The following is a 25844-nucleotide window of genomic DNA, read 5'->3' on the forward strand; positions in this document are numbered from 1 at the left end:
TTGTAAGAAACAAAGGTGCCATTTTAAAAAAATTAAAATATGAGGCCCCGCAGAACCCTAAGCTGTCATAGTAAGCCTCCTATGATTTTACTCATAAAAGCATTTTTTATTAATGAATAATTTATCCCTGATGGCAGTGAAGTGAATAATTTACTAGTCTCTGAGAAGAAATATTTTCTACCATAATACAGTACACATATTATTTTCAATTAAAAATAACTGGGAAATGTGAAAATCAATTTGAATAATACCAAATAATTATCCAATTTAAAAAGATTACTTTTCTATAAATATAATTAAATTCTATACTTATAAAATTAGCAAAATGAAATAAAACCATTTCAGAAGCAAGTTACATTTCTAAGAAACCAGAGCTTTCTTTTAAGTGAGAAAAATATCAAATATAAATAGATTAAAAAAATAAAAGTACCTGCTGGTTTAATCACAGGTTATAAAACAATTACAGCAGTGAAGCACCATCCTACAAATCGAGAGATCCAGGTTCTAACCTGGTTCCCCCCACCTCACAGTGCATGACCTGGAGTAAATCACTAAAACCTCTCTGAGCTTCATTTACCTTATCTGTATAAACCAGAAATAATAACATTTATCCTGTTGACTTTAGAGTTATTTTGAAGTCCAATAAGATAGCGTGTACGTAAGAACTCTAAAGCACTGTACAAATGCAGATGACTCAACTGAGGAGATAGAACTTGTGGATTATCATATCCTGCTTTTTAAAAGTTCTGTCCTCCTTCTCATATTCATACCCTCTGTAGGAACCCCCAGACTTGTATTTACCACTTCTAGGAGCTGTTGCCTGTACCAATGCCGACTCCCTACAAAGGGATGGCTAGGATGGCGCAGTCAATGCTGATCGGTGAATCAGGGAAGGGAGGGGGGAGGGAAGTAAAGGATGTGATGATTTGATCCGCGTGGTGTAGAACTCAGCGGTCTAACGTCAGCATTCAAGGTAAAGCTAGACGTCCCATTACAGGCAACCATGCTTTGACTCTCAGGCATTCCTGGAAACAGATTCGCTTGTTAAGTCTGGAGTTGCCCATACTATTGTTCATAGAATTATTATTATTACTGTTGTTGTTACTACTGGCCACATCTATAAGGAGTGTCTCCATGAGTAATACTACTGCAACTCTTTGTAAGAACAATCATTTATTGAATTAGGTATTCTGTTAGGCACGGTACAGAGGCTCTCTAATTTAATTATTACAGAACCTGTTATTACAAAACCAATTGACGACCTGTTTACAGATGAGGAAATTGAGATTCAGAGAAGTTAAGTAACCCACCCAGAATCACAGCTAGTGAGAGACAGAATTGAGTTTCAGACTCTGATTCTAAACTCCACATTCTTTCCACCTTGACATGCTATCTCCACATCCCAGGCATGATCCCTCTGCAAAGGGACCTCATTTGCAATGAGGGCACCTGTGTGGCTCATTTGGATAAGCACCCAACTCTTGATTTCAGCTCAGGTCATGATCTCAGGGTTGTGACATCAAGCCCCACGTCAGGCTCTGTGCTGGGCATGGAGGATGCTTAAGATTCTCTCTCTGCCCCTCCACCTACCCCTCTCTCCCTCCTCTAAAAAAAAAAAAAGAAAAGAAAAGAAAAAAGGAATAGGACTGCACCATACTGAGCATCTTTCTAATTGTATAACCACGTCCAGTGTCAAATCTGGGCAGCCATTTGGTATTGAAATACTCGTATGGACACTCGAGTTGGCCCAATTCAATCTCTGTCTCTACGCACTTAGCAGGGTCTGTCTGCCAGAGGGTATAGCTTTGTCTCACCTACCCGCTCTGGACACCAGCCAGGTGCTCCCAGTTACTTATTTCTAATCTATCATCAGCAGGTCCTACAACAAGAAAAATCTTATAAAAGCTTAGGCCAGAGACCTGTTATCCAGTTCTTTCTTGGTGTTAGCCATTCTTCTTACTTTGCCTGGCCCCTTCAACCTCCGTGGAGTTCCTAATTCCTTAATTTTGTGCTGTTCACAACTTGTTTTTCTTGTCTTCTTGTTTCTTCCATCAGATATGCTTTGTCTCAAGTCTAAACCATTCATCAGCAACTGACTACATCCTGCCTATGGCTCTGATCCACAGCCCTGTTTTCACGTCCAGAGGTACACTTACCAGAATGCCATCTAGCTCAAGAGCCCGGGTTCTGCCTAGAATCCCGTGTACAGTCGGACTTTTTAAACTAAATGGATCTTGTTTACCAGTCTTTAGCCTGTGGGTCCTGTCTCAAGTCCAGCCAGGCTCCATGCCCTTCATCTTCCCTGTTCTCCCTACCTCACTGTAGTTCATCCAGCCATGGCTCCTTATTGCCATGGTCATTTGCCACTCTGCTAACCTGTCGTTTTAGCAGTGACACAGCCAAGCACGTGCTGTGGTGGTGGTGGCAGCGCTGCTGGGAGAAGAGAGAAGCCATTGGAATAGGAACTTGATGGCTCTTGGTTTGTAGTGCCGAGGAGTAACCTTGTGGATCATGCTGAATGCCTGCAGCAGCAGATGGCGGGCATGGCGGTGGCTGGTGCCAGGTGATAGAAATGATCGTTAGGTAGAAGGTAGAGTCCACGACACATTGCCTGGCTGCTCTTCTGCTTTGGCACCTCAGTCATTTATTTGCTGGGGCATCTTCTGTGTGCCCTGTGGTAAGTGCTGGTGTGGGCGAGGATGTGGGCGTCTCTTCTTCAGCACTGGGGTTCAGTGGTGAGTAGAGCCTTGCAGATTGCTCTCTGTCTCTAGGGGTCTTGTCACCCCCAAAACCTTGCCTCTGTGTTTGGAGAGTTTTCCTTTGTGAACTGGTCGATATGGTCTCAAAGAGCATGAGAGACAGGAGGATCTGCTGTGGGTTCTGAGGAGGGTCCCTCGCATCATCGAGGTGACCACAGCTCTCCAGCCTGGGGCCACAGACAGCCCAGGAGATGGAATCGGTTTCACATTCCTCACAAGGCTCACGGCCCTGGCAGGACACAGGCCTGTGGGTAAGGGTTGATTTTACCAGAGAAAGACATACAAGCAAGAGGAGGAGGATAAAAATTGTCCACTTAGAAAGAAACAGGCTGACTGAAGCAGTGCTCAGCCCTGGTCTCAGACTGATTCTTTGAGAACAGCAGGAGCCCAAGGTTAGGAAGCAAATACGAGCACTAGTGGCCTTTCTCCCCTGTTATACTGGGTGAACCTTTGTAAAGAAGTGGGTGAGACCGCCAGAGAGGGCTTCGGGAAATTGGAGACAGGATAATCTGTGAAGATGATGAAAATGAATCTGACAGAAATATCAGCAATCTTCTTCATGTTGTTTTTCGGTTTTGTGGGAGTTTTTGTTTTCCTTTTTGTTTTTTAATACCACGAAGGTGGTTTTGGAAAAGGGGTTCAATTAGATCTTTCAGAGAAAAATAATTAAATCCATAGCTGTCTTTCCACAGAGTTTGTGCACTTGAAACCTTTCTTTGAACTCCTTTCTGATAAACAAAAGCTGTCTAATGCTACGAACTATGGCGGACAGAGTCAAATGAAGCATGCGGCTGTAGGTACTGCCTTTCCTCAGACAACTGAACTGTTCTTGGAAACCTAGCAAATAGGGATGTCTCTTTACAGTAGTTAGGAGATACTGTGTGTATACATGCACGCGCACACACACACACACAACTAAAGTTTTCAAATAGAAGTCTCTTATGTTTAAACGTGATTCTGTGAGCATAGTACAGGAACTTGAAGGCTTACAAAATGGATGCTATAATATCTCTTCCTGGGATTGGACATAGGAATCCTGTTTTGGGGAGTTACTTACAGAATTTGGTTGCTCACCAAAGAAGGTTGTCTTAGACGAAAAGCAAGTTTTTATCTCTGGCTTCATGGGGAAAAAAAAAAAAAAAAAGCATGTCATATTTCAGCATCTTCAAAAAGCAACTACAGAAGGTATATGTAGGGTGACTTAAATAATGTGTAAGACTAGCTAAGCCATAACACTCTTCGAGGACATTCTTTTAAAGATAAAGAGATGCATCAAGAAAGAAGAATGCTCCTATTCTAATGATACCATGATAATTGAGTGACAGATCAGTCTACAAACAGAAGCTTTTTCCACAGTGGTGACTGTCAGTGAGGAGGAGAGGGAAACTAATCACTTGAGTCTCATGCTATGATATTTACTAGAGGTTTTGAAATGAGAGTATTTGTTGTTGATTCAATATAGTTCTGCATACTAAATAGTTCTCAGAGTTGTGACTCACCTCTGGGCTTCTGAAAGGTAGGAAAATATAAAAGAAAGGGTTTTTTTCCTCTAAGTCTTTTTTACCAGGTGTTCCTGGTCTCTCTTGTATAATTAATAAGCCCGATTATTCAGTAATGTTCACAACTTATTTAATGATGAATAAAAGATATAAGTACTGTGAGGTTGCCCAGGCACAAACTGGCTATGGAAGAGCATCCTTTAGTTAGCCCCCAGGAAGTGCTGTGTCATCTAAACTCAATGTTAGTAACTCCTGTAGTTTAAGAAAATGAGAAGACAAAAGTTACCCCCACGTGAGAAGGTAGAATTTTTTTTAAGATTTTTATTTATTTATTTGAGAGAGAGAGAGCATGAGTGGCAGGGAGGGGCAGAGGGAGAGGGAGAAGAAGATTCCCCACTGAGCAGGGAGTCCAGTGTGGGGCCTGATCGCAGGACCCTGAGATCATGACCTGAGCTGAAGGCAGACGCTTAACTGACTGAGCCACTCAGGCGCCCCACCAGGTGGAATTTTTGCCTGTTAGAAAAACAGTGAACGAATTCTTAACCAAGAACATTTGGCAAATGACACTGAGATAAATAGAATATTCTAGTACATAAACTACCATGTACTGAAGCCAAAACTTAGTAGAGAATAGCTTCCTACTAACAGGAAACTATTTGTGTTTCTAAACCAGTCCTAGAGCTGGTCCTTGGAGATTCTGGTAGTGCAGTGTGTATTTTCTCTGGAAGAGTTATTCTGTGTGCCTGTGGGTGAGGTGACTGTTCCATTGTTGCTATGGGTCATACACCATGACTTTGACAGGGAGGTAAAACTGGCCTTTTATCACATAACAGGCGATCACTTCAGTTTTCTGTAGTAGTTGTAGTTGCTTTTTCCTTTATAGGGATTAGATACCTTATCTAGAAAAAACAAAACGGTTTATGCCAAGTAGGGTGCAGTTTTAGAAAGTAGCTTCTAGGCATTTTCAAAACTTACGCTGAAGTCTCTTCTTTCATTGCAAATGGCGTATTAGACACAAATCTGTTAACTATACTTGGTTTTTCTATTGCTTCTTGTTCTTTTTTGCTCTGTATCAGCTTAGAAAGTCAGGAAGAGAATTGCTCTTTCCTATTTTTTAAGAAAATAATTCAGTCCAAGCAAAGCCAGTATGGAAACTAGATGGAAACCAGGTAATAATTCTGTAATCTCAGACTTAGAGATGAATGTAAACTGTACTTTGCTGAACCATGAATGTATTTGATCTGCAGTTTGAAGAACTACTGCCTTGAGGTCATTGTTTAATGGGAACTATTTGCAAAGTTGTGTAGCCTTAAATAAGTGTCAGTGCTTAAAGCGTTTGTTCTAGTACAGATCAGAAATCCCAGTGGTTGGAACTAGTCCTGTGTTTGAGTGGAAGTCATGATGACTACTTTCCAAGGAGAGACCCAAACATTCCACTAAAATCTTGTTCTGTTCCGTGTTCTGTGGGGATTGTTGGATACGTCTCTGATCAAAGGCATAATGAAAAAGGAGAAAAAAAGGGTTTGAAAACAAGGCTCAAAAACTAGTAATGGGAAAAAGTGAGAGAGAGTTATTCTGTTAATTAAAGCCCATGCAGATCTTGTTTCGGGAATAAAGTTATTATGACTTGTATTTCTTGTATTTCTTCAAGAAAATGGATATTCAGTGCTCTTTTTTGGACTCTGTCTTCTTGCAAGTATTTGTAACAAAAATTGTTTATTTGTCTTTGTGCTGCTTACTCATCTGACCCTTTTCCACTGTCTTAATGATACCTCTGCTTTGTTTTTCTTTCATCACATTGGGTCTTTGCTGTTGCCTTAAGGTTTTCTTAGGAAGTTAGTATGGTTATTTAATATGGCTTCTGTAGCATGGGCCAACATTGACTGTACTGTGCTAATGTGTGAAGAGAAAAGTTGCCTAGAGTATATTTTTCTCTAAAGTTTTGGAATAGGATTTGGGGATGAGGAAGTGATTAATACGAAAAAGTTAGCCCTGTTTTCTTAAATACCAGTTTAAAACAAGAGAGAACTGCTGCTCATTCTTTAAAGGGTACAAATGTGATATTGTTCTAATGTCCATACCACCCAAAGCAGCCTACAGATTCAGTACAATTCCTATCAAAATACCAATGACATTTTTCATAGAACTAGAAAAAATAATCCTAAAATTTGTATGGAACCACAAAAGACCCCGAATAGCCAAAGCAATCCTGAGAAAAGAACAAAGCTGGCAGTATCATGCTACCTGATTTCAAACCATGTTACAAAGCTGTAGTAATCAAAACGGTATGGCACAGGCACAAAAACAGATGCATAAATCAATAGAATAGAATAGAAAGCCCAGAAATAAACCCACACTTACATGGTCAGTTAATTTCCGACAAAGTGGGCAAGAATATACAGTGAGGAAAAGATAGTCTCTTCAAGAAATGGTATTAGGAAAACTGTATAGCAACATGCAAAAGAATGAAACTGGACCACTTTCTTATATCATAAATGAAAATAAACTCAGAATGGATTAAAGACTTAGATATAAGACCTTAAAGCATAAAACACCTAGAAGAAAACATAGGCAGTTAATCCCTTTGACATTCGTTTTAGTGATTTTTTTTTTTTTTTTTTTTGGATCTGTCTCCTCAGGCAAAAATAAACAAATGACATTGTATCAAACTAAAAGTTTTTGCACAGTGAAGGAAACCACCAAAAAAAAAAAATGAAAAGGCAACCTACTGAATGGGAGAAGATATTTGCAAATGATGTATCTGATAAAGGGTTCACATCCAAAATATATAAAGAGCTCCTAAAACTCAATATCAAAAAATAAACTGATTAAAAAATGGGCGAAGGGCCTTAATAGACATTTGTCCAAAGAAGACATCCAGATGGCAAACAGACACATGAAAAAATGCTCAACATCATTCATCATCAGGGAAATGCAAATCAAAACCACAGTTTGATATATCACCTCACACCTGTCAGAATGGCTAGCATCAAAAAGATAAGAAATAACCAGTGTTGGCTAGGATGTGGAGAAAAGGGAACCCTGTGCACTGTTGGTGGGAATGTAAATTGGTACAGCCACTCTGGAAAATGGTATGGTGGTTCCTCAAAAAATTAAAAATAGAAGTATATTATGACCCAGCAATTCCACTTCTAGGTATTTATCCAAAGAAAAGGAAAACACTAATTCAAAAAGACATATGTACCCTTATGTTCATTGCAGCATTATTTACAATAGCTAAGATATGAGAGCCACCTAAGTGTCTATTGATAGATGAATAGATAAGGAAGATGTAATATGTACATACAATGGAATATTAGTCATAAAAAAGAATGAAATCTTGCTATTGGTGACAACATCGATGGACCTAGAGGGTATTATGCTAAGTGAAATAAGTCAGAGAAAGACAAATGCTGTATGAATTCACTTATATGTGGAATCTAAAAAACAACACAAACAGTCTAACAAACTTATAAACTATGTATGAGTTTTATTCATAAATACAGAGAACATAGATTGCTACAGAGAATAAATTTATGGTTGCCAGAGTAGAGGGGGTGGAGTGATGGACACAATAGGTGAAGGGGATTAAGAGGTACAGTCTTCCAGTAATAAAATAAATAACACACAGTGATGTAATGTACAGCATAGGAAATACGAGATTTTATTTATTTTTGAGAGAGAGAGCACGCGCACAGGCACGGGGCGTAGCAGGCAGAGGGAGAGGGAGAAACAGGCTCCCTGTTGAGCAGAGAGCCCGATGCAGGGCTCCAACCCAGGACCCTGGGATCATGACCTGAGCCGAAGGCAGACGCTTCACTGACTGAGCCACCCAGGCGCCCCAGCATAGGGAATATAGTAATACAGATGTGAAGTTTAGAAAAATAAGTAGTAGGAGCGCTAGATCTTTGAGCAGAATCTTTGCCAGCAAAGTTTTCGTTAATTTGATTTTGGAACTCAGAGTTTTTAAAATAGTGACAAGAATGTACAGTCCTAGGAAAATCTGGAAGATGTTGTCAGTGGACTCTAAAGCAAACACCTGGAGTTTATCAGTCATAGTTTTCAGTAAAAGTCTTCAGTTTTGGGGAGCAGGAAAAAAAACAGGTACAAGTCCAGCTGGGCAACAGCTCAGGATGAGATGCAGAATGAAGACATTGTTTTCTCCACGCCAGCGGCCGCGGCGCTCAAAGACTCACTGTTGTAATTCTTGAGTCTGCTGGACAGTCGGCATGAAGTCTCCTTCTCTGGGATCTTCTCTGAGGGAATTCTTGGTATTTCTTGAAATTACTGCTATAAATCTAAGTCAGAACTACCGTTACTAGTTATCTGGTCTTTTAAGGGGAGCAAAGGGAAAAAAAAAGATCAAAAAATAAAGGAAGCAAAGGGATATTTTGTTCATCATGGATCTCCTTGGCAGTATATCCTCACATCACACCTGGATGCTTGGGCACGGTGCCTGTCCTCTGGCACCCACACCACCCACACCCATGCAGCTTGCTGGGGAGTATCGCCTCCTACGTGATGGGGGAGTTCCCTGCTTATATGGAAATGTGTGTTTGGGGAGGCTGTCGAGCTAACATTAGGGTGAACCAGGCCATCGGCTTTTAAATTCTGGGTCTGCCATTTAATTGCTGTGTGATCTTGGGCTTAAAAGGCTAATTAATCTGTCTAAGTCTTAGGAACAGGGCAAAATGAATACCTACTTCATAGCACTATTGCGAGAATTAAATAAGATCCATTTAAAACACTATCACTCATAAGTCCTACGTAAGCATGTGGTCAGCGTGAGCTGTTTTGATTGTTTTGCTAGACTGTTAGGGTTGGGCGCCTGGGTGGCTCAGTCGTTAAGCATCTGCCTTCGGCTCAGGTCATGATCTCAGGGTCCTGGGCTCAAGTCCCACCCACATCGGGCTCCCTCCTCGGCGGGAAGCCTGCTCTCCCTCTCCCACTCCCGCTGCTTGTATTCCTGCTCTCGCTATCTCTGTCTCTATCAAATAAATAAATAAAATCTTAAAAAAAAAAAAAAAAAAGAGTTGGGACTGTGTGTGTCTTCACTTTTTTTTTTTTTTTTTTTTTCTTTGAGAGACAGAGAGCATGAGAGGGAGGAGGGTCAGAGGGAGAAGCAGACTCCCTGCTGAGCAGGGAGCCTGATGTGGGACTCGATCCCGGGACTCCAGGATCATGACCTGAGCCGAAGGCAGTCGCTTAACCAACTGAGCCACCCAGGCGCCCGTGTCTTCACTTTTGTACCCCAAGCATCTAGTACAGGTCTGGCTCATTGCTCGTTATAATTTCTTTGTCACCTGAACTATGCAACACAAATAGAGATGCTGGAAAAAAAAAAAAAGAAAAAAAAAGAATTAGAGATGCTGATGCTTGAATATTTAAACCAATAGCAAAAGAAGCCTTCAGTCATTCAAATGCATTAAAATCCATTTATTTTAACAGTTGTTGATGATCTATGTAGAAAGCATCTTATTGAATTATAATTCACTGTGAAATCTTTGTACAAGTTGAGTAGATCAGAAAGAATATGATTATGTAGAAGATTTAATGAAGTATGTGTGCATATGTTTAAAGAAAACACTGTATGTCAACTGTGCTTCAATAATTAAAAAAGAAACTAACACTTAAAAAAAAAGTCATTCTCTGGAAAAGTGGTTGAAAAGTTCTCTTCATAAAAGCCATGTAGGTAAATTTTTAAACTTGTTTTAAAGACGATTTTGGAATACACTGTATATTACTCTGAATTCATTGTAAAGAAACCCACATTTTAAAATTACATTAAAAATGTAATCATGACTAGTAATACATCTGACTGATTGAACTATGATACTTGATGTGACATGGACAGTCTTGCAAACAACCTATGTGGGTCTATGCTTTGATGTTGTAGTTTCTGTTACCCCATCATTTTGTGGAAGAGGATACATCATTCACCTTCTGATAAAATAAATGAGTTTCATACTGGTAAGTGTGCAGTAAACAGATCCTATGAAGTTCTGGCCCATGCTGTCATCCTGCGCTTGCTTTTACAGTATAGTTAAAAGAGCAGTAACCTAGATACATAGGAGCTTTTGTTCCATCTTCAGCCATGTGGACTGCATATGCCAGGGCCTTGAAGTTGAAAAAAAAAGAATTGGAGTTTGTGCAGGACGGCTAGCTTTTGCTAATTTCTAAGTTAACAATACTTTGATCTGTGCGTCTGGAAAAAAAGGGGAAACATTTTAGACACAGTACAGCCCTTTTAAAAGCCACATGAAAAAGTTCTTTGTTGCTTTAGCATCTATGCATATGGACAACTTCCTTGCTTTATAAAGTTCAAGTACTGAGCATTTTTGCACAGGAACTTTAAAAAATATTATTACCTGGAAATTTATTGCAAGGTAGTAGTATATTAAAATTAACGGGAGGAAGAAAACAAACCAGCTTGTTAGCTAGTACACAAATGGTCTCTTCCAAAGTTAATTATCGAGTGAAGATTTTTCTCTCTTAACAGAAGAAATATTTCAAAGCTTTTTCAGACAGAAATACTTACATTTCAGCCTCATTATGATTATAAAATGCCATTCCATTGTGCTTGGGGTTTTGCCAGCGGAAGGGTCTTTGGCCGAGAGCATGCTCTCATGAGACTGTCACAGCTCTGCCCAGACAGCCTGTGGTCTTGCCGGGTGTTTAGGGGTCTCGGCCTGGCCAGTAGGCTGTGCTGGGTCAGCTAAAGCAAGAGCTGCCTGCTTCTCTTTATGATCGTGCACTCTGTTTTGTGATCTTCTCTTTACATTCAGAGGAGAGAGGTAAAAGACTAAGATATATCGAGAACCAGTTATTATGCAAGGGATCAGGCTTGGTGTTGTATACATTGTTGAGGCTTCTTGACAAGCCTGTGAGATAAGTATTACTGTCTGGTTTTGCAGAGGAGGTAACAGGCTAGGAGCGTTTGATTTGCCCCTGTCCCTGTGTCTTGAAGCAGTTAGAAAGTAGAAAGCCAGGATTCAGACTCCGTTCTGACTCCATAGCCCACCACATCCTGTACTCTGTATGAGATTGTGTTATTTGGAAAGGTTAAGTGTCTATATTAAATATTCATGTCCGTGTGGTGTTACACTTACTACTGTGTGATAGATTTGATCACAACTGAGTCATGTTTTCTTTCAGCTTCAGTAGAAAATCATTCATTCCATTAAGGGCATAGATAAAAAAGAACATTCCCCAAAGCAGTCAGGAGTTGCAAAAAGAATTCTTTGGAATATCGAAAAATCTAAGATAAGATCGAAACCATATAGTATTTTTAAATCACTGACTCTTCATTTTTTCCCCTATAAAACTAGGGTAGGAAAGAAGACAAAACCATATAGGAAGTAGCCAGTGTCAGCTTTTATTTAATTTTGTATTATGATCCTTGCATGTAGCCTCTTTTCATTTGCACAAGCTCTTTTGTGTGTATTAGAGGGGAGAGGTGCTTCCTCTGTCATGTCCCATTTTGTGTCCTTGACTCAAGGGGATGAATCACTGTCTCTAGAGGCTGTTGCCTCCAACTCTTTTCTGTGCAATTAAACTATAGAAACGTGTTAGTGCCTTTTGCTGCATGCCAAGGAGAATTCTCTCTTAATTGGCCTTCTGCTGTAGGGCCACACTTCCAAATATGTCACCTATTAATAATGAGAATAATAATAATTGCCATATATTGGGGAAGGTGTATGCCAAGGATTCTGCTTGATAATTTAGAAGCTTTGTTAGTAATTCTCACCGAACTTAAGAGACAGCATTATTGGGGCGCCTGGGTGGCTCAGTTGGTTGAGTGTCCAACTCTTGGTTTTGGCTCAAGTCACGGCCTCAGAGTCGTGGGATCGAGCCCTGCGTCGGGCTCTGTGCTCAGCAGAGAGTCCACTGGGGATTCTCTCTCTCTCTCCCCTCCCCCCACTTGTGCTTTCTCTCTAAAATAAATAAATAAATCTTTAAAAAAAGAGCATTATTTTCTCCTTTATATGGTTAGGGAAACTGAGGACACCCACTTAGTAAATAGAAGAATGGGGATTCAGACCCAGGTTGTCTGGCTCCAAGACTGTTCTTACTCCATTAATTAGTATCCTACACTCTTCACTGCTGCAGAAGCTCAAGTAAAGAATCTTTCCTCGAGTCCCATAGGGACTCTGAAAGGCAAATCTGAAACCAGAGCTTTTTGCATTTTATCAATGTAGTTTCATTTTTTGGAAAAATTCCAGTTTTCTATATGCCTTTCAAGTCTACAGATGTCTATTTGTGATGACAGGATTTGTAGTCACATCAGAGAAGTAGTGAAGAAATCTAGAAGAGGAATTCTTTGGGTAATGTTGAGGCCTTTTTCAATGCAAGTGGATTCTGGTATTTCTATCTCTATTTTTTCCATCTATGTTCTATAAATTTATAGCCTTTTATGCCGGCAGATATGTTTCTACACATTTACTAACTTAAGAGTATACATTATTTACACGTAGTATATTATTCTTATGCTTCAAAAAATATTGTGTAGTGATTTAACTGTCACAGATTACATTCACATTCAGTTGTCATAACAACCTGGGAGGGTTGAGGGGCACTACTGTGACATTTAACGTCTTGCAGACTGAAGCTCTGCTCCCGGGGCTAATAAGTGAAAGAACAGACACATAAACTATGAACAGACAATTCACAAAAATATATGTGAAAATGGCCCTCAGACATATTTGAAAATGTTCACACTCATAATTAGAGAAATGCAAATGAAGACAATGCCAAGATATCACTTCTCACCTATCAGAATGACAAAAACTTTTCAATAGGATAACATGTTTTGAAAGTTGAGGGTGTGAGAAAGGAAGTGCCTGCATACGTTGCTGGAGGGGAAGCAGATTGGTAGAATCCTTCAGGAGGGAAGTACCAGGAATCCACCCATCTTTTGACCCAGCAAGTCTACTTCGAGGGATCGATGCTGCGGGTACGCCTCCAGCAATACCGATGTAGATGTACACGCAGATGCTTATTCTTCCATATGTTTTATAGGTCTGTCCGCTAAGAGATTCTAGAAGGAATTGCACTCCCATAGTAATGAGCACACACAGTGCTCAGATCATGGTTTATAAACACTTATGCCCCAAGAAAAGGAATCAAGACTCCTTGGAGAAAATAGTTGATGTCAGGGTTAGAGGAGGGAAAATACAAGCTGAGCTTGGGACATCTTGTGCCAGAAAGTAAGGAAGTGCTCAAAAAGGGATGAAAACTTGTTAAAAGAACATAAGAACCAACCTTAAGCTGCTCCTAGTTGCCAAAACTGGAACATTTTGACTGATAAAATAAATCATAATGGTATTGGGTTTTTAGTCCTTATGATAAAATAAATATCCATGAATCCATACTGATAAAAAAAATAAATGGGAAGGAAGGGAAGGCTCTTCCCTACAGAAAGATGGTAATAAGAACTCACTGTTAGATAAATACCATACAATAATTATTGCAAACAAGAGCCATTGGTGGATGCTAAAATTAATATGCAAGATTTTGAAGAGGAACAGAATATTTACATAGGCTTGGGGTTGTAGTAATCAGAATGCTTGACCTGGGGTGGAGGTGGGGGGCTGCTTCCAAGATGGCCCCATTTCCTCTCCAGACATCTGTGGGAGGGCCCTCCTGACCAGGAAGTTGTCTTCTTCCAGAATGAGTGATCCAAGGCAGAGAGCAAAGAGGAAGCCACGTTGCCTTCTGTGGTTTACTGTCTGAAATCACACACCATTTCTGCCTGTTCTGTTGGTTAGATCTTGTTAAGCCACCACACTGGGGAGGGGCATCTCTAGCCAGTAGCCCGGAAATTATTTTTTCTCCCTGAGAGTTGCCACTTCCCCTTTTGATGCCTCCCAGCACTCCCAGCTTTGGTTCCTCTTTTTGGGTCTTGCTCCTGTGCTAGTTCTGGACAGGAGTATCAGGATCGTTGTGATAGGACGAGCAGTGGGAAGGAGGAGGCTATATGGACCCTTCCCGCCCTCTCCCACAAGGAACCCTTCTTCACCTCAGTCTTCTGTCACCCCTCCCCACTTTCTGTAACAGATTGTCCAGAACCCACTGTGAACCCATGAGACTTTCTACAAGCCTCCCTAGAGCAGTGATTTTTATCATTTTTTCTTCCTGTCTACATCTATATTAGATCCTATTCGTGTCTCTATCCTTAAGGTCCTTAATGGGTGAATGGGTTTCCTTTTGAAATGTAAATATATTTAAGAACCTCCTAATTCAGCTATCTGGGCCTCTGTGTTTTCCCAAACTGCAGGTCTAGAGGGAGGAGATGTCCTTCAGCCTATTGCCTGTTGGCACAAGCAAAACTGCAGAAGATTTTTCAAAGATTGTGTTCTTGCTTCAGGGAGTGGAGGGTTTAGCAAGGCTGCTGAGGACTCTGTTCTGTGGCAGTGAAGACAAAAAGCCCCACCCAGTGAGCGCTGGGAGTGGAGAGGAAAGCTGGTGGAGCATTCTGGGGCACACAGTAGGCAGGAAGGGATGACCTCAACACTTGGAAGTGTCTCTTGACTGCTGCCTGTGCTGGCCAGAGATCGCCTTCAGTACCCCATGCTTGTCCCTTCACCGAGTCCTCCTCCAGCCATTGCTCCCCCGTTGCCCGCTGCTTCTGGAAAACATCTGGATTCTCTCTCTTTCTGGCACACCTGTTCCTGTTGCAGACCCCTCTTTTTGGACCCCCTTTCTCACCTCTTCCCATTCCTCCTACATACTGTTAAATAACAAAAAGTCAACTGAGTGCATTTGAAGAGCTAATTGGCTTTATTAAGTGATAATGGGGCAGCATCCCACCTAGCAAGTCGAAAGGAGCTCCGTCAAGCTGCAGAAAAGGAAAAGTTTTTAAAGGCAGAGAAGGAGCAGTGAAAAGGAAATTATTAGGAAAGAATGCATTGTTTTAGGCAAGGTAGCCCTGCTGAGGGGAACGGATGGGGTCTAGCAGTAAATTTCGTAGTGCTTACCAGGAAATTCCATGTTGACCGGTTAAAGGTTACATTCCTGAGGGAGGTTGAAACTGTAATTAGGTTAGGTATTAAGGCCCGGTTTGGTGACGTGGCCTAGCATAAGTGACTCCATTCTGGGCCTGTGGTTTTCTTTGTAGCAATACCCATTCCAGTCCTTACTCACTGGCCTGCAGGAATTGTCCACCTCATCTTCACCCTTCGCTAGAGGACTGGGATTTAGGGTTCCCTTTGCTTCTTCCTCCCCCTCCAGCCTTGGGCAGTCTATCCATTCCGACATTGACCTAGCTCCAGAGACTTCAGCCGAGCCAGGGCCTGATCCCTAGCCTTCCCTCACCTCTGCTGCCCTCACTCTACCCGGGGGAGGTGAGACGCAGTAGGTGATACGGGGGTAGAACTAAGCCGGGCTAGGCTGACTTGCCAACTTTGTTCATATCACCTTTTTTCCATTGGAGAAAAATGAAACTGAATGCAGACCTACAACAACCATTATTTTTAAATTAAAATTGTCTCTAAAAGGTCACAGAATTTTTAGGTGGGAAGGAAATCTAATCATATTCTCTTCCCAGTTATCTCATTTCACAGTTCAAGAAATCAAAGTCCAGGTGAGTTAAGTTATTTTTCTACAGTCACGTTTTCTGGTGCAGAATCTAATATTCCAGCTGACATAATTTCACACTCAGAGTTCAGTTAAATCTATAACAATTTGTCTTCCAGAATAGAAATTTTGACTTATTCTAATATGGATTACATTTTACATTTCACATTGTACTGGTACGTATTTCTAGGAATTATAGTACTTTTCTTTCTAATCCAGATTTAGGTCGATCTCGAGAACTACAATACGTGTATGTGGATAACAACATTCACCTGAAAGGCTTGCCGTCCTATCTGTACAATAAAGTCATCGGGTGCAGTGGGTAAGGCTGATTTCATGTTTTACGCTGTAGCTGAACTCTTTGCCACGTTCATTTCGATTTTATTTTTTGGTCCTGATGTAACTTAGAAATAGGTGAACTACTTTGGGTCATCCTGTTCAATTCTGTCTTTGGCCTTACTTTGCTAAACCAAGTACCTTTAGAAGCTAAGAATATTGGGCAAGTGATTTACAGTATTATAGGTCGAGTTCAGTTAGTATGCAAGTTGTTGATTATTTTCCAGTCAAAAATGAATCCGTGTGTACTGTTATAAACTCCATAGTATCAGTCACTGAAACTGGAGGAATCAGCATGAACTTAAAAGCTTTCCTTTCTCTTCACTCCACTACGGTGAGAATTCTGTAGGAATAGCTTTAGTATCTAGAACTTGACCATTTTGAAATACTTAGAATGCAACATTTGAAATATCCTCTTAATACGAATCATGACTCTAGCAACCAAAACAGATGTTTCAGTTCAAGGGAAATGATAGGCTTTTATTTTCAGAGCAGCAATAAACTTTCCTTCTCAGTCAGGCTTCTAGAAAGGTGGCTTCAGCTTCTCCTTCCATAACGTTGGGACAGAACCACCTTAAAGTGTTTCCCAGGGTGTTGTGAGATTAATAAAAGACAACTCAACTACCAGAGCCTGCTTTTAACTGGCCTGCCTTTCCTCACATAAACAGCCAAAGGATACTTGGGATACATTCAAGGCCACTTAGCCAGCATATTTCACTGTCCTTGTGATTCCAACACCCTGCATAAGCCGGCTCATACTATATGTAGTTCTGGCAAGAAGAGAGCTGACCATAAGCTTGTGTGTAGAGGACAGCCACTCCCCTGATGGCCTGGCTCCAGGGGATGGGCCCTGAGCAGCGATTACTCCAGAGAGCGCATTCCTTGGAGTAGTGGCCTTCCCTTAGGAAAAATTATACCATTGTTATCTTGGAAGAGCTTTCGATGATGTTTCGAAGTGCCCATATAGGCTGACGAAATGCAACCCCAGAGATGTATTTCAGAACCTTCTGTAAAGCAGAGATAATAGAACATGCTGCGGGGTTTTTAGCTCAGTGATTTTTCGACAGCTGATTATGTGACTGCTGTGGTACTCAGTAGTCCTCAGTCATTAATCCTAATGAGTTCTTAAAGGATCTATAATACAGCCTAATTCTTCCAAGTGGTAAGTAAAATACCCCCCATCACCAAGATACATGGAATGATGCAAGCAAGCTCCAAGACTGAAGGCAGTTCTTCCCACATCTAAGCCTTCAGAGACTGCACTGAAGTCTCTACCACAATTAAGGAAGAGCTTTTATTTAAGATAAAGAGCCTTCTACTTTGTCGTGTAGATATGGATGTTATCAACTGCCAGAAAGTTCTATACGTGCTGAGTAGAGAGACATTTTTTAATCCTGGACTTGGTATCTGGTAGCAGGAGTAGTGAATTTTATAATTAATTTTCTTAAAATAAATAGTAGGACAAAATATGCAAATTATTAACTAGTAGTCTAAAATTATTATTATAATTTATTATAACATCTTCCTTTGGAAGTAGTAATAAGAAAATAAATAATTATTCAAAGAACAGTATCGGGGCGCCTGGGTGGCTCAGATGGTTAAGCGTCTGCCTTCGGCTCAGGTCATGATCCCAGGGTCCTGGGATCGAGTCCCACATCGGGCTCCCTGCTCCTTGGGAGCCTGCTTCTCCCTCTGCCTCTCTCTCTCTCTGTGTCTCTCATGAATAAATAAATAAAATCTTTAAAAAAAAAAAAAAAAGAACAGTATCAAACAATTGGTTTTGTAATATTAGTCGTTTTTGGAATAGAGGCAACCCCACTTCCAAATGAACTGTGATCCAAAAGGCATTTTTAGTCTTGTTGGTTTAACTCAGAATGCATTTCTCTTTAGAAGCAATTCTGGTGGTTATATTCCTGGCCAGCTCATTAAAACGTCATTTAACTCATGCACCCCCAAAATTATATTTTATGGCAAAACGTACTCTGAATTCTAATAGATGGTGGCTACTGAAGGCTTGGCAACAGAATTAAGGGGCCTCCTTCTTTGATCTCCTTTATCTCTCTTGATGAATATATGCAAAGGGACTCCCCCATTCCAAGTCAAAGTGGGGGCCGCTTTGGGAGAAGGAAGGGCCAGGAGTAGAACAAGTTTCTGAGGCAAACCTAATAATAAAGAGCAAAAGGGTACTTGAGGCCTAGAAAGTGTGCTTCTTGATTCTGAACGAGGATCTTGGTTCACTTAGTTCATTCAGTGAATATTTACTGAGCAACTACTCTGGTCACTATGCTAGACAATGGCCATACAGTGACGAGTAAAGCAAATTCTTAGTACCTGGCCTTGTGGACCATATAATCTAGCCAGGAATCCAAATAAACAAATAATTGATCAAACCTGGTGTCAGTTCTCTTTAAGGAGATATTTAAGCCGAGAACCTAAGGGTCAACATACTTGGTTCTCCACTGCTCTCACATGTTGCTTCTTAGATGTAGGCCTGGAATATAAGAACCCTCTAGCTTCTTCTCCCTTAGAGCAACAGAGCAAAATAAACACAGCTTTAGGGACTGTGGCAGAATATGAAAAGTCTGCTGTACGTATAATTCGCATCTTCGAAGGAAAATGCAGAATCAGATATAAAACTGTAAACAAGTATAAATATAGCAAATAACAAATATACAGTTTCAAGAAATCTTAGAAGTCTCACATAATTATCTTTGATATTCATGGAAATAAAGTTAACACCTCCTTATTACATGTTCACTTATTTGTCATATAATTATTGAGCATCAGCTAGCAAGTCAGCACTATGCTGAGAATTGTGGAAAAGACAAAGATAACTTAGATGTTTATCCTAATATATAAAAATAACTGTTAATACAAAAAATAAATAGCCTAAGAGAGGTAGAATCATAGAAATTTAGAGCATGGGACTATCTTTTATGACCTAGCCTTGAAGTTATACACTGTCATTTCTGTTATACCCTGTTGATTACCCAGGTCAACCCTATTCATTATGGGAGGAGACTTCTTAAGGGAGTGAGTACTAGGAGGGGAGGATCATGGGTGCCATCTTGGAGACTGGCTGTCACAGCTTCCTTGCATCCAGTGCTCTTTGCCAGCTTCATAGAGAAGTAGGATTTATTTTTTGTCTTTGTCTTTCTTACTGTTACTATAGGAATAAATGTCTTTAGTTCTTCTGTATTTTACCCAGAAAAAGAACTCCTTCCCGTTAGAATTTTAGAGAATGGTAATTGGCACATTTGCTTACTTAGGAGAACTTAATGGTAAAAGTGATCCTATACCAGTTATTTTTTTTAGTTGTCTGATTTTTTGAAGAAAAGAAACCTGAGCCATTGCTTTGCTTTTTCTTATGTAAATAAGCAATTACAGCTGGATTTGGTACAAATTGGTTAAATGACTTGATTAAATGGTTTGTTAATATAACCACTTAAGGTAACAGAGTTGTTTATATGAGAAATGCATTCTGAGTTCTGAGTTAAACCAGCAGTCTGAAAAAAAATAGCCTTGGGGCACCTGGGTGGCTCAGTTGGTTGAGCATTGGACTCTTGGTTTGGCTGAGGTTATGATCTTGGGCTCGGCATTCAGCGCAGAGTCTGCTTGAGATTCTCTCCTTCTCCCTCTTCCCTCCTCCCCCTCAAATAAATAAAAAAATCTTTAAAAATAAAATATAAATAAATAAATAGACTGTACATCATAGTCTGTTTTTTTGTGGGGGCTGCCCCGCATCTAATAACAAGCAATATTAGATACCTGAACCCGAACCACACCTCATGGGGCAAACACAAAGCAGTGTGGCTACTGATAAAAATACCGAAGTGTGACTTGAGCTGTCAATCGAGAGACAGAATTTGCAGTTTGATTCCAAACAAAGTAATTGTTTATTAAAACAAAAATATTAACACTCCTTTTAAGAGAAATGTAACAGAATCTAGCATCTTTACAATATAACTTTCACAGTGTACAGGATGCAACCCAAAATTACAAGACATATGAATAATAAGAAAAATGTGGCCCATTCTCAAGGAAAAAGACAATCAGCAGAGACTGACCTGAGAGGACCCAAACTGTTGGTATTGACAGATGAGGATTTTAAAACAACTATTTGCAATGAAGTAAAGAAAAGTAAGTTTGCAGTGAATGAAAAGACCAGGAAAAAAAAAAAAAAAGAAACTATAGGAAAGAAATAAGTGGGAATTCTAGAGTTGAAATACAGTATCTGAAATAAAAATTCTTCTTGATGGGGTTAACAACTGAATGGGTATAACAGAGGAAAAGTCAGTGAGCTTGGAGGTAGATCAATAGAAATGATTCAGTGTGAAGAACACAGAGAAAAAAGATTGAAAAGAAAAATGAACCCAGCATCAGGGATCTGTCAGACAATATAAAAAAGCCTGATAGCAGTATAATTGGTGTCCCAGAAGGAACAGAATTTTCTTAATTTTTCTCTTTCCTAAGAGAAATGCAGCAAAAATGTTTGAAGAAATAACGTCTGAAAATTTTCCAAATATGATGAAAGACTTAAGTTTACATTTTCAAGAAGCTTAGCGAACCCTAAGGAATATAAATTACAAAGAAAATGATGCCTAGGCAAAGCTGCCAAAAACCAAAGATAAAAAGAAAATCATGAAAGCAACCAGAGAAAAATGACAAATTATGAACAAAAGACTGTTACCTTCTCATCAGAGACTATGAAGGCCAGAAAACAGTGGAACAGCATTTTTAAGGTGCTAAACAAACAAACAAACAAACAAAAATTGTCAACCTAGCAGCCAGCAAAAATACTTTCCAAGAATGAAAGCAAAATAAATGCATTCTCAGACAGAACATAAGTAAGCCTTAAATGAGGCCCTGCCAAGATGGCAGACTCTTCATCCAGACCAAGGCCATCCTCTGGGTGGCATAGTGTCTTTCCTTCTCCCTGTCCACTTCTCCCATTCCTTTTCCTGTAACTTAAGCTGAAAAAAAAACCCTTTTTGTTAAAAGGGAGGGTAAGTCTAGTAGCAGTTCCCACAATAATGAACAAACAGATGACTTCATGTGCTTTCTGAAGAATTAAAAGATAGTTATTCGGGTGCTTTCAGTAAGAGTATTTAATTCTTTTAACATGCTGTTAGGTGAAATGGAAAGTGTGAAAACGCACATGAGTTAATGTGCTAAATAACACATGTTCTGGAGCACAATCTTGGTGGCAAAATGTTGTCACTATTCACTTTGCTTTTAGGGTTAAATGTTGAATGGCAGCTCTGAAAACATTGAGTTGAAAGAAAATCGTGTGATAATTGTTATAAATTATTCTGCATAACTAAGCCCAAAGTACTAACATTTGTAACAGATTTCAACTCATTTTTATAACTCACTTAAGGATTCAGATGTACAATTTTTTGGTAACTACCCTGGCATTTAATCTAAAGTCATAAAATCTACCAAGTTGGAAGTCAAAGACACCAAGGCTCAATAATTGCCTGCTGATAATGATTTCAATTCATTGTGAACAGAGGCCTATATGGGGCTTCCATCCCTCCTTGCTAGCAATTCATTTCATAACTACTTTTTCTGGAGATGAGTGACCCTAGCTTCCAAGGCAGATACCTATCCGGCCTGCTCCCCCACTTGTCATTCTCTTCCATGTGCCAGACACTGGCCAGTAGGAACTGTTTAACCCCCTGTACCCTGCGCATTCACAGAGCTGAATCCCTGTTCCATTTCCCTGGAATATCATCATGCTAATGTTAATTCGTAACAATAGATTCCTTCATGGCAACATCTTAGACCGGTGTTTTGTTTTGTTTTTAAAGATTTTATTTATTTATTTGAGAGAGATACATAGTGAGAGAGACAACACAAGCAGGGGGGAGAAGGTGAGGCAGGCTCCCTGCTGAGCAGGGAGTCCAATGTGGGACTCGATCCCAGGACCCCAGGATCATGACCTGAGCCGAAGGCAGATGCTTAACCGACTGAACCACCCAGGCGCCCCTAGACAGGTGTTTGACCAAATGTCTGTGTACTGTGATCTAGGCAAGTTGAATCAGTTTAACCATCATACACTATATTGTAGCAGATTAGCAAAAGACTCATTTACTGTAACAGTAGAAAACAAGAACAGCTATAAACTGGACTTAACCGTTACTGTGTACAAGGCAATGTGCTCAGGGATTTATCTGCATATTGCACGTAATCTTCCCAGCAATCTTTGTGATGTTGTCCCCATTTCAGAAATGAAGAAACTGAAGCTCAGAGAGATTATGTAAACTGTCCCAGCTCACCAAGCTGGGCAGTGGTAGATTTGTCATCTGCTTCATTGTCCATACTCTTAACCGCTCTCTCCTCTTTGGTCTAGCATCACCTCTGTATGTTTGAGCCCCTCTGCTAGCTCCTTGAGAGCAGAGATGGAAAATACCTTTCTCACACCCCTCTTTCGTGTAATAGGGGTGGATATTTCATCTCTGATGAGGTCGAGGGAGGTTGGCCATGCCCAGGAGAAAGGTCCCCTAACTCGTGTGAATTCCTCCCTTCCAGTCTGCCTTCCTCAGAGCTGAGGCTCTTCTCCACTGTGAAGCAGAGAAGGCATTTAATAGACATATCCTAAAATGAATTTAATTAGCCCTTTATATCCAGTGGTGAAGAGTAGGAACTTCTGCTAAAGGAATTGTCAAAGGGAAATTAGACCTTGTATAAAAAGAGAATCCACTTACTTGTTAATGTGAACCTTTTCAGTGGTTTTAGTCAGACACCTGTCTTTTTAATTATGGGAGATGAGGAAAGCATTAGGAAAAATCTGGCTTTCAGTTCCCTCAACCTTTATTTGTTATTCTATATTGTTAAATTCCTTGGGCAGTGTCCATGTACAGTTCATGCACAATTGTATTAAGAAGCAGCAGCTGTTAAGGCAATAGCAGTATGAAGTAAACATTCACAAATGACTTGCTTGGTTTTTATTCTGAATTTTCATTGTTTTATGGTTTTGCTCAGGGTTCTTACACTACAGTGTGGCTATAAAGTTTGAAAACAAATAATATTATTTTACCACGTACATTAGTCAGGGTTCTCCACAGCAACAGAACCAATAGGATGTATGCGGGGGTGAGGGGGAGAGGGAGCTTGATTTATTTTGAGGAATTGGCTCATAGGATTGTGGGGGCTGGCGAGTCTGAAATCTGCAGGGCTGGCTGGAGACCCAGGGAAGAGTTGATGTGACAGCTTGAGTCTAAAGGCAGTTTGGAAGGGGACCTCACTCAGTCTTTTTCTCTGAAGGCCTTCAGCTGATCGGATGAGGCCCACCCACATGGTAGAGGGTGATCGGCTTTATTCAGTCTACCGATTTCAATGTTCATCTCATCCAAAAACTACCTTCACAGAAACATCTAGTCTGGTGTTGAGCCAAATAATCTGGCTACCGTGGCCTAGCCATCTTAATACAAAAATTTAATCATCACCCCATGTGTTGTAGTAGATCATCAAAAGAATCATTTATTGTGTGTTTGCCTGTGTTTCCACACTTCACGGCCACACTGCGTAGTAGCATTTTGGATATTATTCCCTCATCTTAATTTTCTTTGTATTATGAAAGAAACAGTCATTATAAAGTGAACTTGAGATTCATTTCCTCATCTTCACAGAATGGTTCATAAGGGTAATATCCTTCCCACCCATGGAAATATTAATACCAAGCCAGAGGTGTGCTTCTCCAAACTCTCGTGCTGATGTGATCACATGGGCTGAACAGAGGTTTTGAAAGCGAGAGGGATAAAGGCAAAGTCAACATCAAAGGCAAAAATCACAAGAATTTGTAAACTTTGACATGATTTGACAGTAGCTGGTTTGCCCTGTGCACCCATGCCAGCTGTTAGATGACTGACAGTACTGACGTATTTCTACCCACGTTGGTGAAGAGCTCTTGGGCTAAGTCCCCCGAGTCCCCCAGCTTCCAAGTCGGCCTCTCCCTAAGGTCTCCTAATCCACAACAGAAGGCTAATGACTAACAGAGCAGAGGGCTCCAGGACCATGCCCCAGCAGCATGATACTGTTCGTTTTTGTTTGTTTTAATAAGGTATAATTTACAGACAGTAACATTCACACTTTTTAGCGAACATTTCTGTGAATTGTGACAAATGCATGCAGTCATAAAGCCGCAACTATAACCAAGACACAGGACAGTTCATTCACCTCAGAAATGTCCTCCGTGTCCCTTTGAAATGAACCTACCCCCTTCCACCCCAGCCCCTGGAAGCAGTGGTCTGTTTTGTGTCCCTATATTTTACCCTTTCTAGACTGTCCTATAAAATGAAGTAATAGAAGCTTCCATAAACATTCATATATGGGGTTTTGTGTGAACATAAATTTTCATTTCACTTGGATAGAATTCCTAAGAATGCATTTGCTGGGTCATATGGTAAGTGTATGTTCAGTTTTATAAAAAACTGCTGGACTGCTTTCCAACGTGGCTGTGCTATTTTGTATTTCCGTCAGCAACTTAAGAGAGTTCTTGTCAGTTTTTTTTAATCTTTCAGACATCCTAATAGGTGAGTAATGATATCTCATGGTTTTAATTTACATTTCTCTAATGACTACTGATGTTGGACCTCTTTTCATGTGCTGATTTGCCATCCATCTATCTTCTTTGGTAAAGTGTGTTCCAATCTTTCACTTACTTTTTACAGATTGGATTGTTTTAAATTATTGACTCTTGAGAGTTCTTTATATATTCTGAATACATGTCTTTCATCAGATATGTGATTTGCACATATTCTCTCCTGGTCTGTGGCTTGTCTATCAATTTATCCGACTTAACTGGTGTATATTGTGGCACTTCATAGTACCCACCCACCCAACACACACATGACTCAAGATACATTTCATTTAATCCATAAATAAGACATTTTCCAAAATCCTGTTTGACAGATTACTGTCATTTTTCCTATATAATCATTTCCTTAAATGTAGTGATCTTGTAATGTAACCAAATATAGATATTTGTAATGCTTAGGAGGTCACTAGCACATCTCCTGGTCCTGAGACTTCTAATGGACCCCTGCAAGTACCCCCAGCTTATTTCCTTTTTGGCACCATGTAGATGCCTCAGTATTCTTTTTCCCATTTCCTTTTTATCTTTTCTCTTTCAGACTTCTTTATCTATGTGTGATGACTCAAAACAACCAATCTGTGTTTGGAACTGCTTAGCTATCGATATGGAAACTGCTAGATAGAAGAGAAAATTGAACACGTTAGATGAGTTCACAGCAGAAGAACGCCTATAATACAGTTAGAAAATGTGTGATAGAAACTTCAAACGTTGTGGTAGATCATTGGTAAGAGAGGATATCAGGAAGACTTTATAAAAGAATTAGATTTGGGGATGAGTAAGATTTGTATTTGGAATGCCCCAGTGTAGAAATTTTCAGGCCCAATTTGGCCTGTAGGCAGGAGGGGCCATGGTGCATTTTAATAAAGACAGCATTGCCTAGAATAAGGCGTATGATTCAGAATCCACAAGGAAACGGTAAGGCCACACACATCCATAGGCACCTCTCTGCTTATGTTCTCCTCCTTTTGAATCAACTAAGGGAAGAGGGTCATTTCTTAAAATTTGGTTAGAAGGCTTCCATATTTTGACCCTGCACATCAGTGTAAATTTCATTAGCTTACCAAAGGAACATTACCA

The 25844-nt window shown here is 40.1% G+C and overlaps 1 protein-coding gene across 2 annotated transcripts in view; it reads left to right on the top strand.

The window, feature by feature from the left end:
- The window catches only part of LRRC28 (leucine rich repeat containing 28), a 176016-nt gene that overhangs the window by 117991 nt on the left and 32181 nt on the right, over positions 1-25844 (top strand). For both annotated transcript variants that reach the window (XM_032391224.1, XM_032391223.1), the window contains one exon: positions 16052-16154. In XM_032391224.1, the coding sequence (XP_032247115.1) occupies positions 16052-16154 (103 nt within the window). The remainder of the gene's footprint in view (positions 1-16051; positions 16155-25844) is intronic.

This window comes from Phoca vitulina, unplaced genomic scaffold (genome assembly GCF_004348235.1).
Source record: "Phoca vitulina isolate PV1807 unplaced genomic scaffold, GSC_HSeal_1.0 scaffold61, whole genome shotgun sequence".
Classification (NCBI taxonomy): Eukaryota; Metazoa; Chordata; class Mammalia; order Carnivora; family Phocidae; genus Phoca; species Phoca vitulina.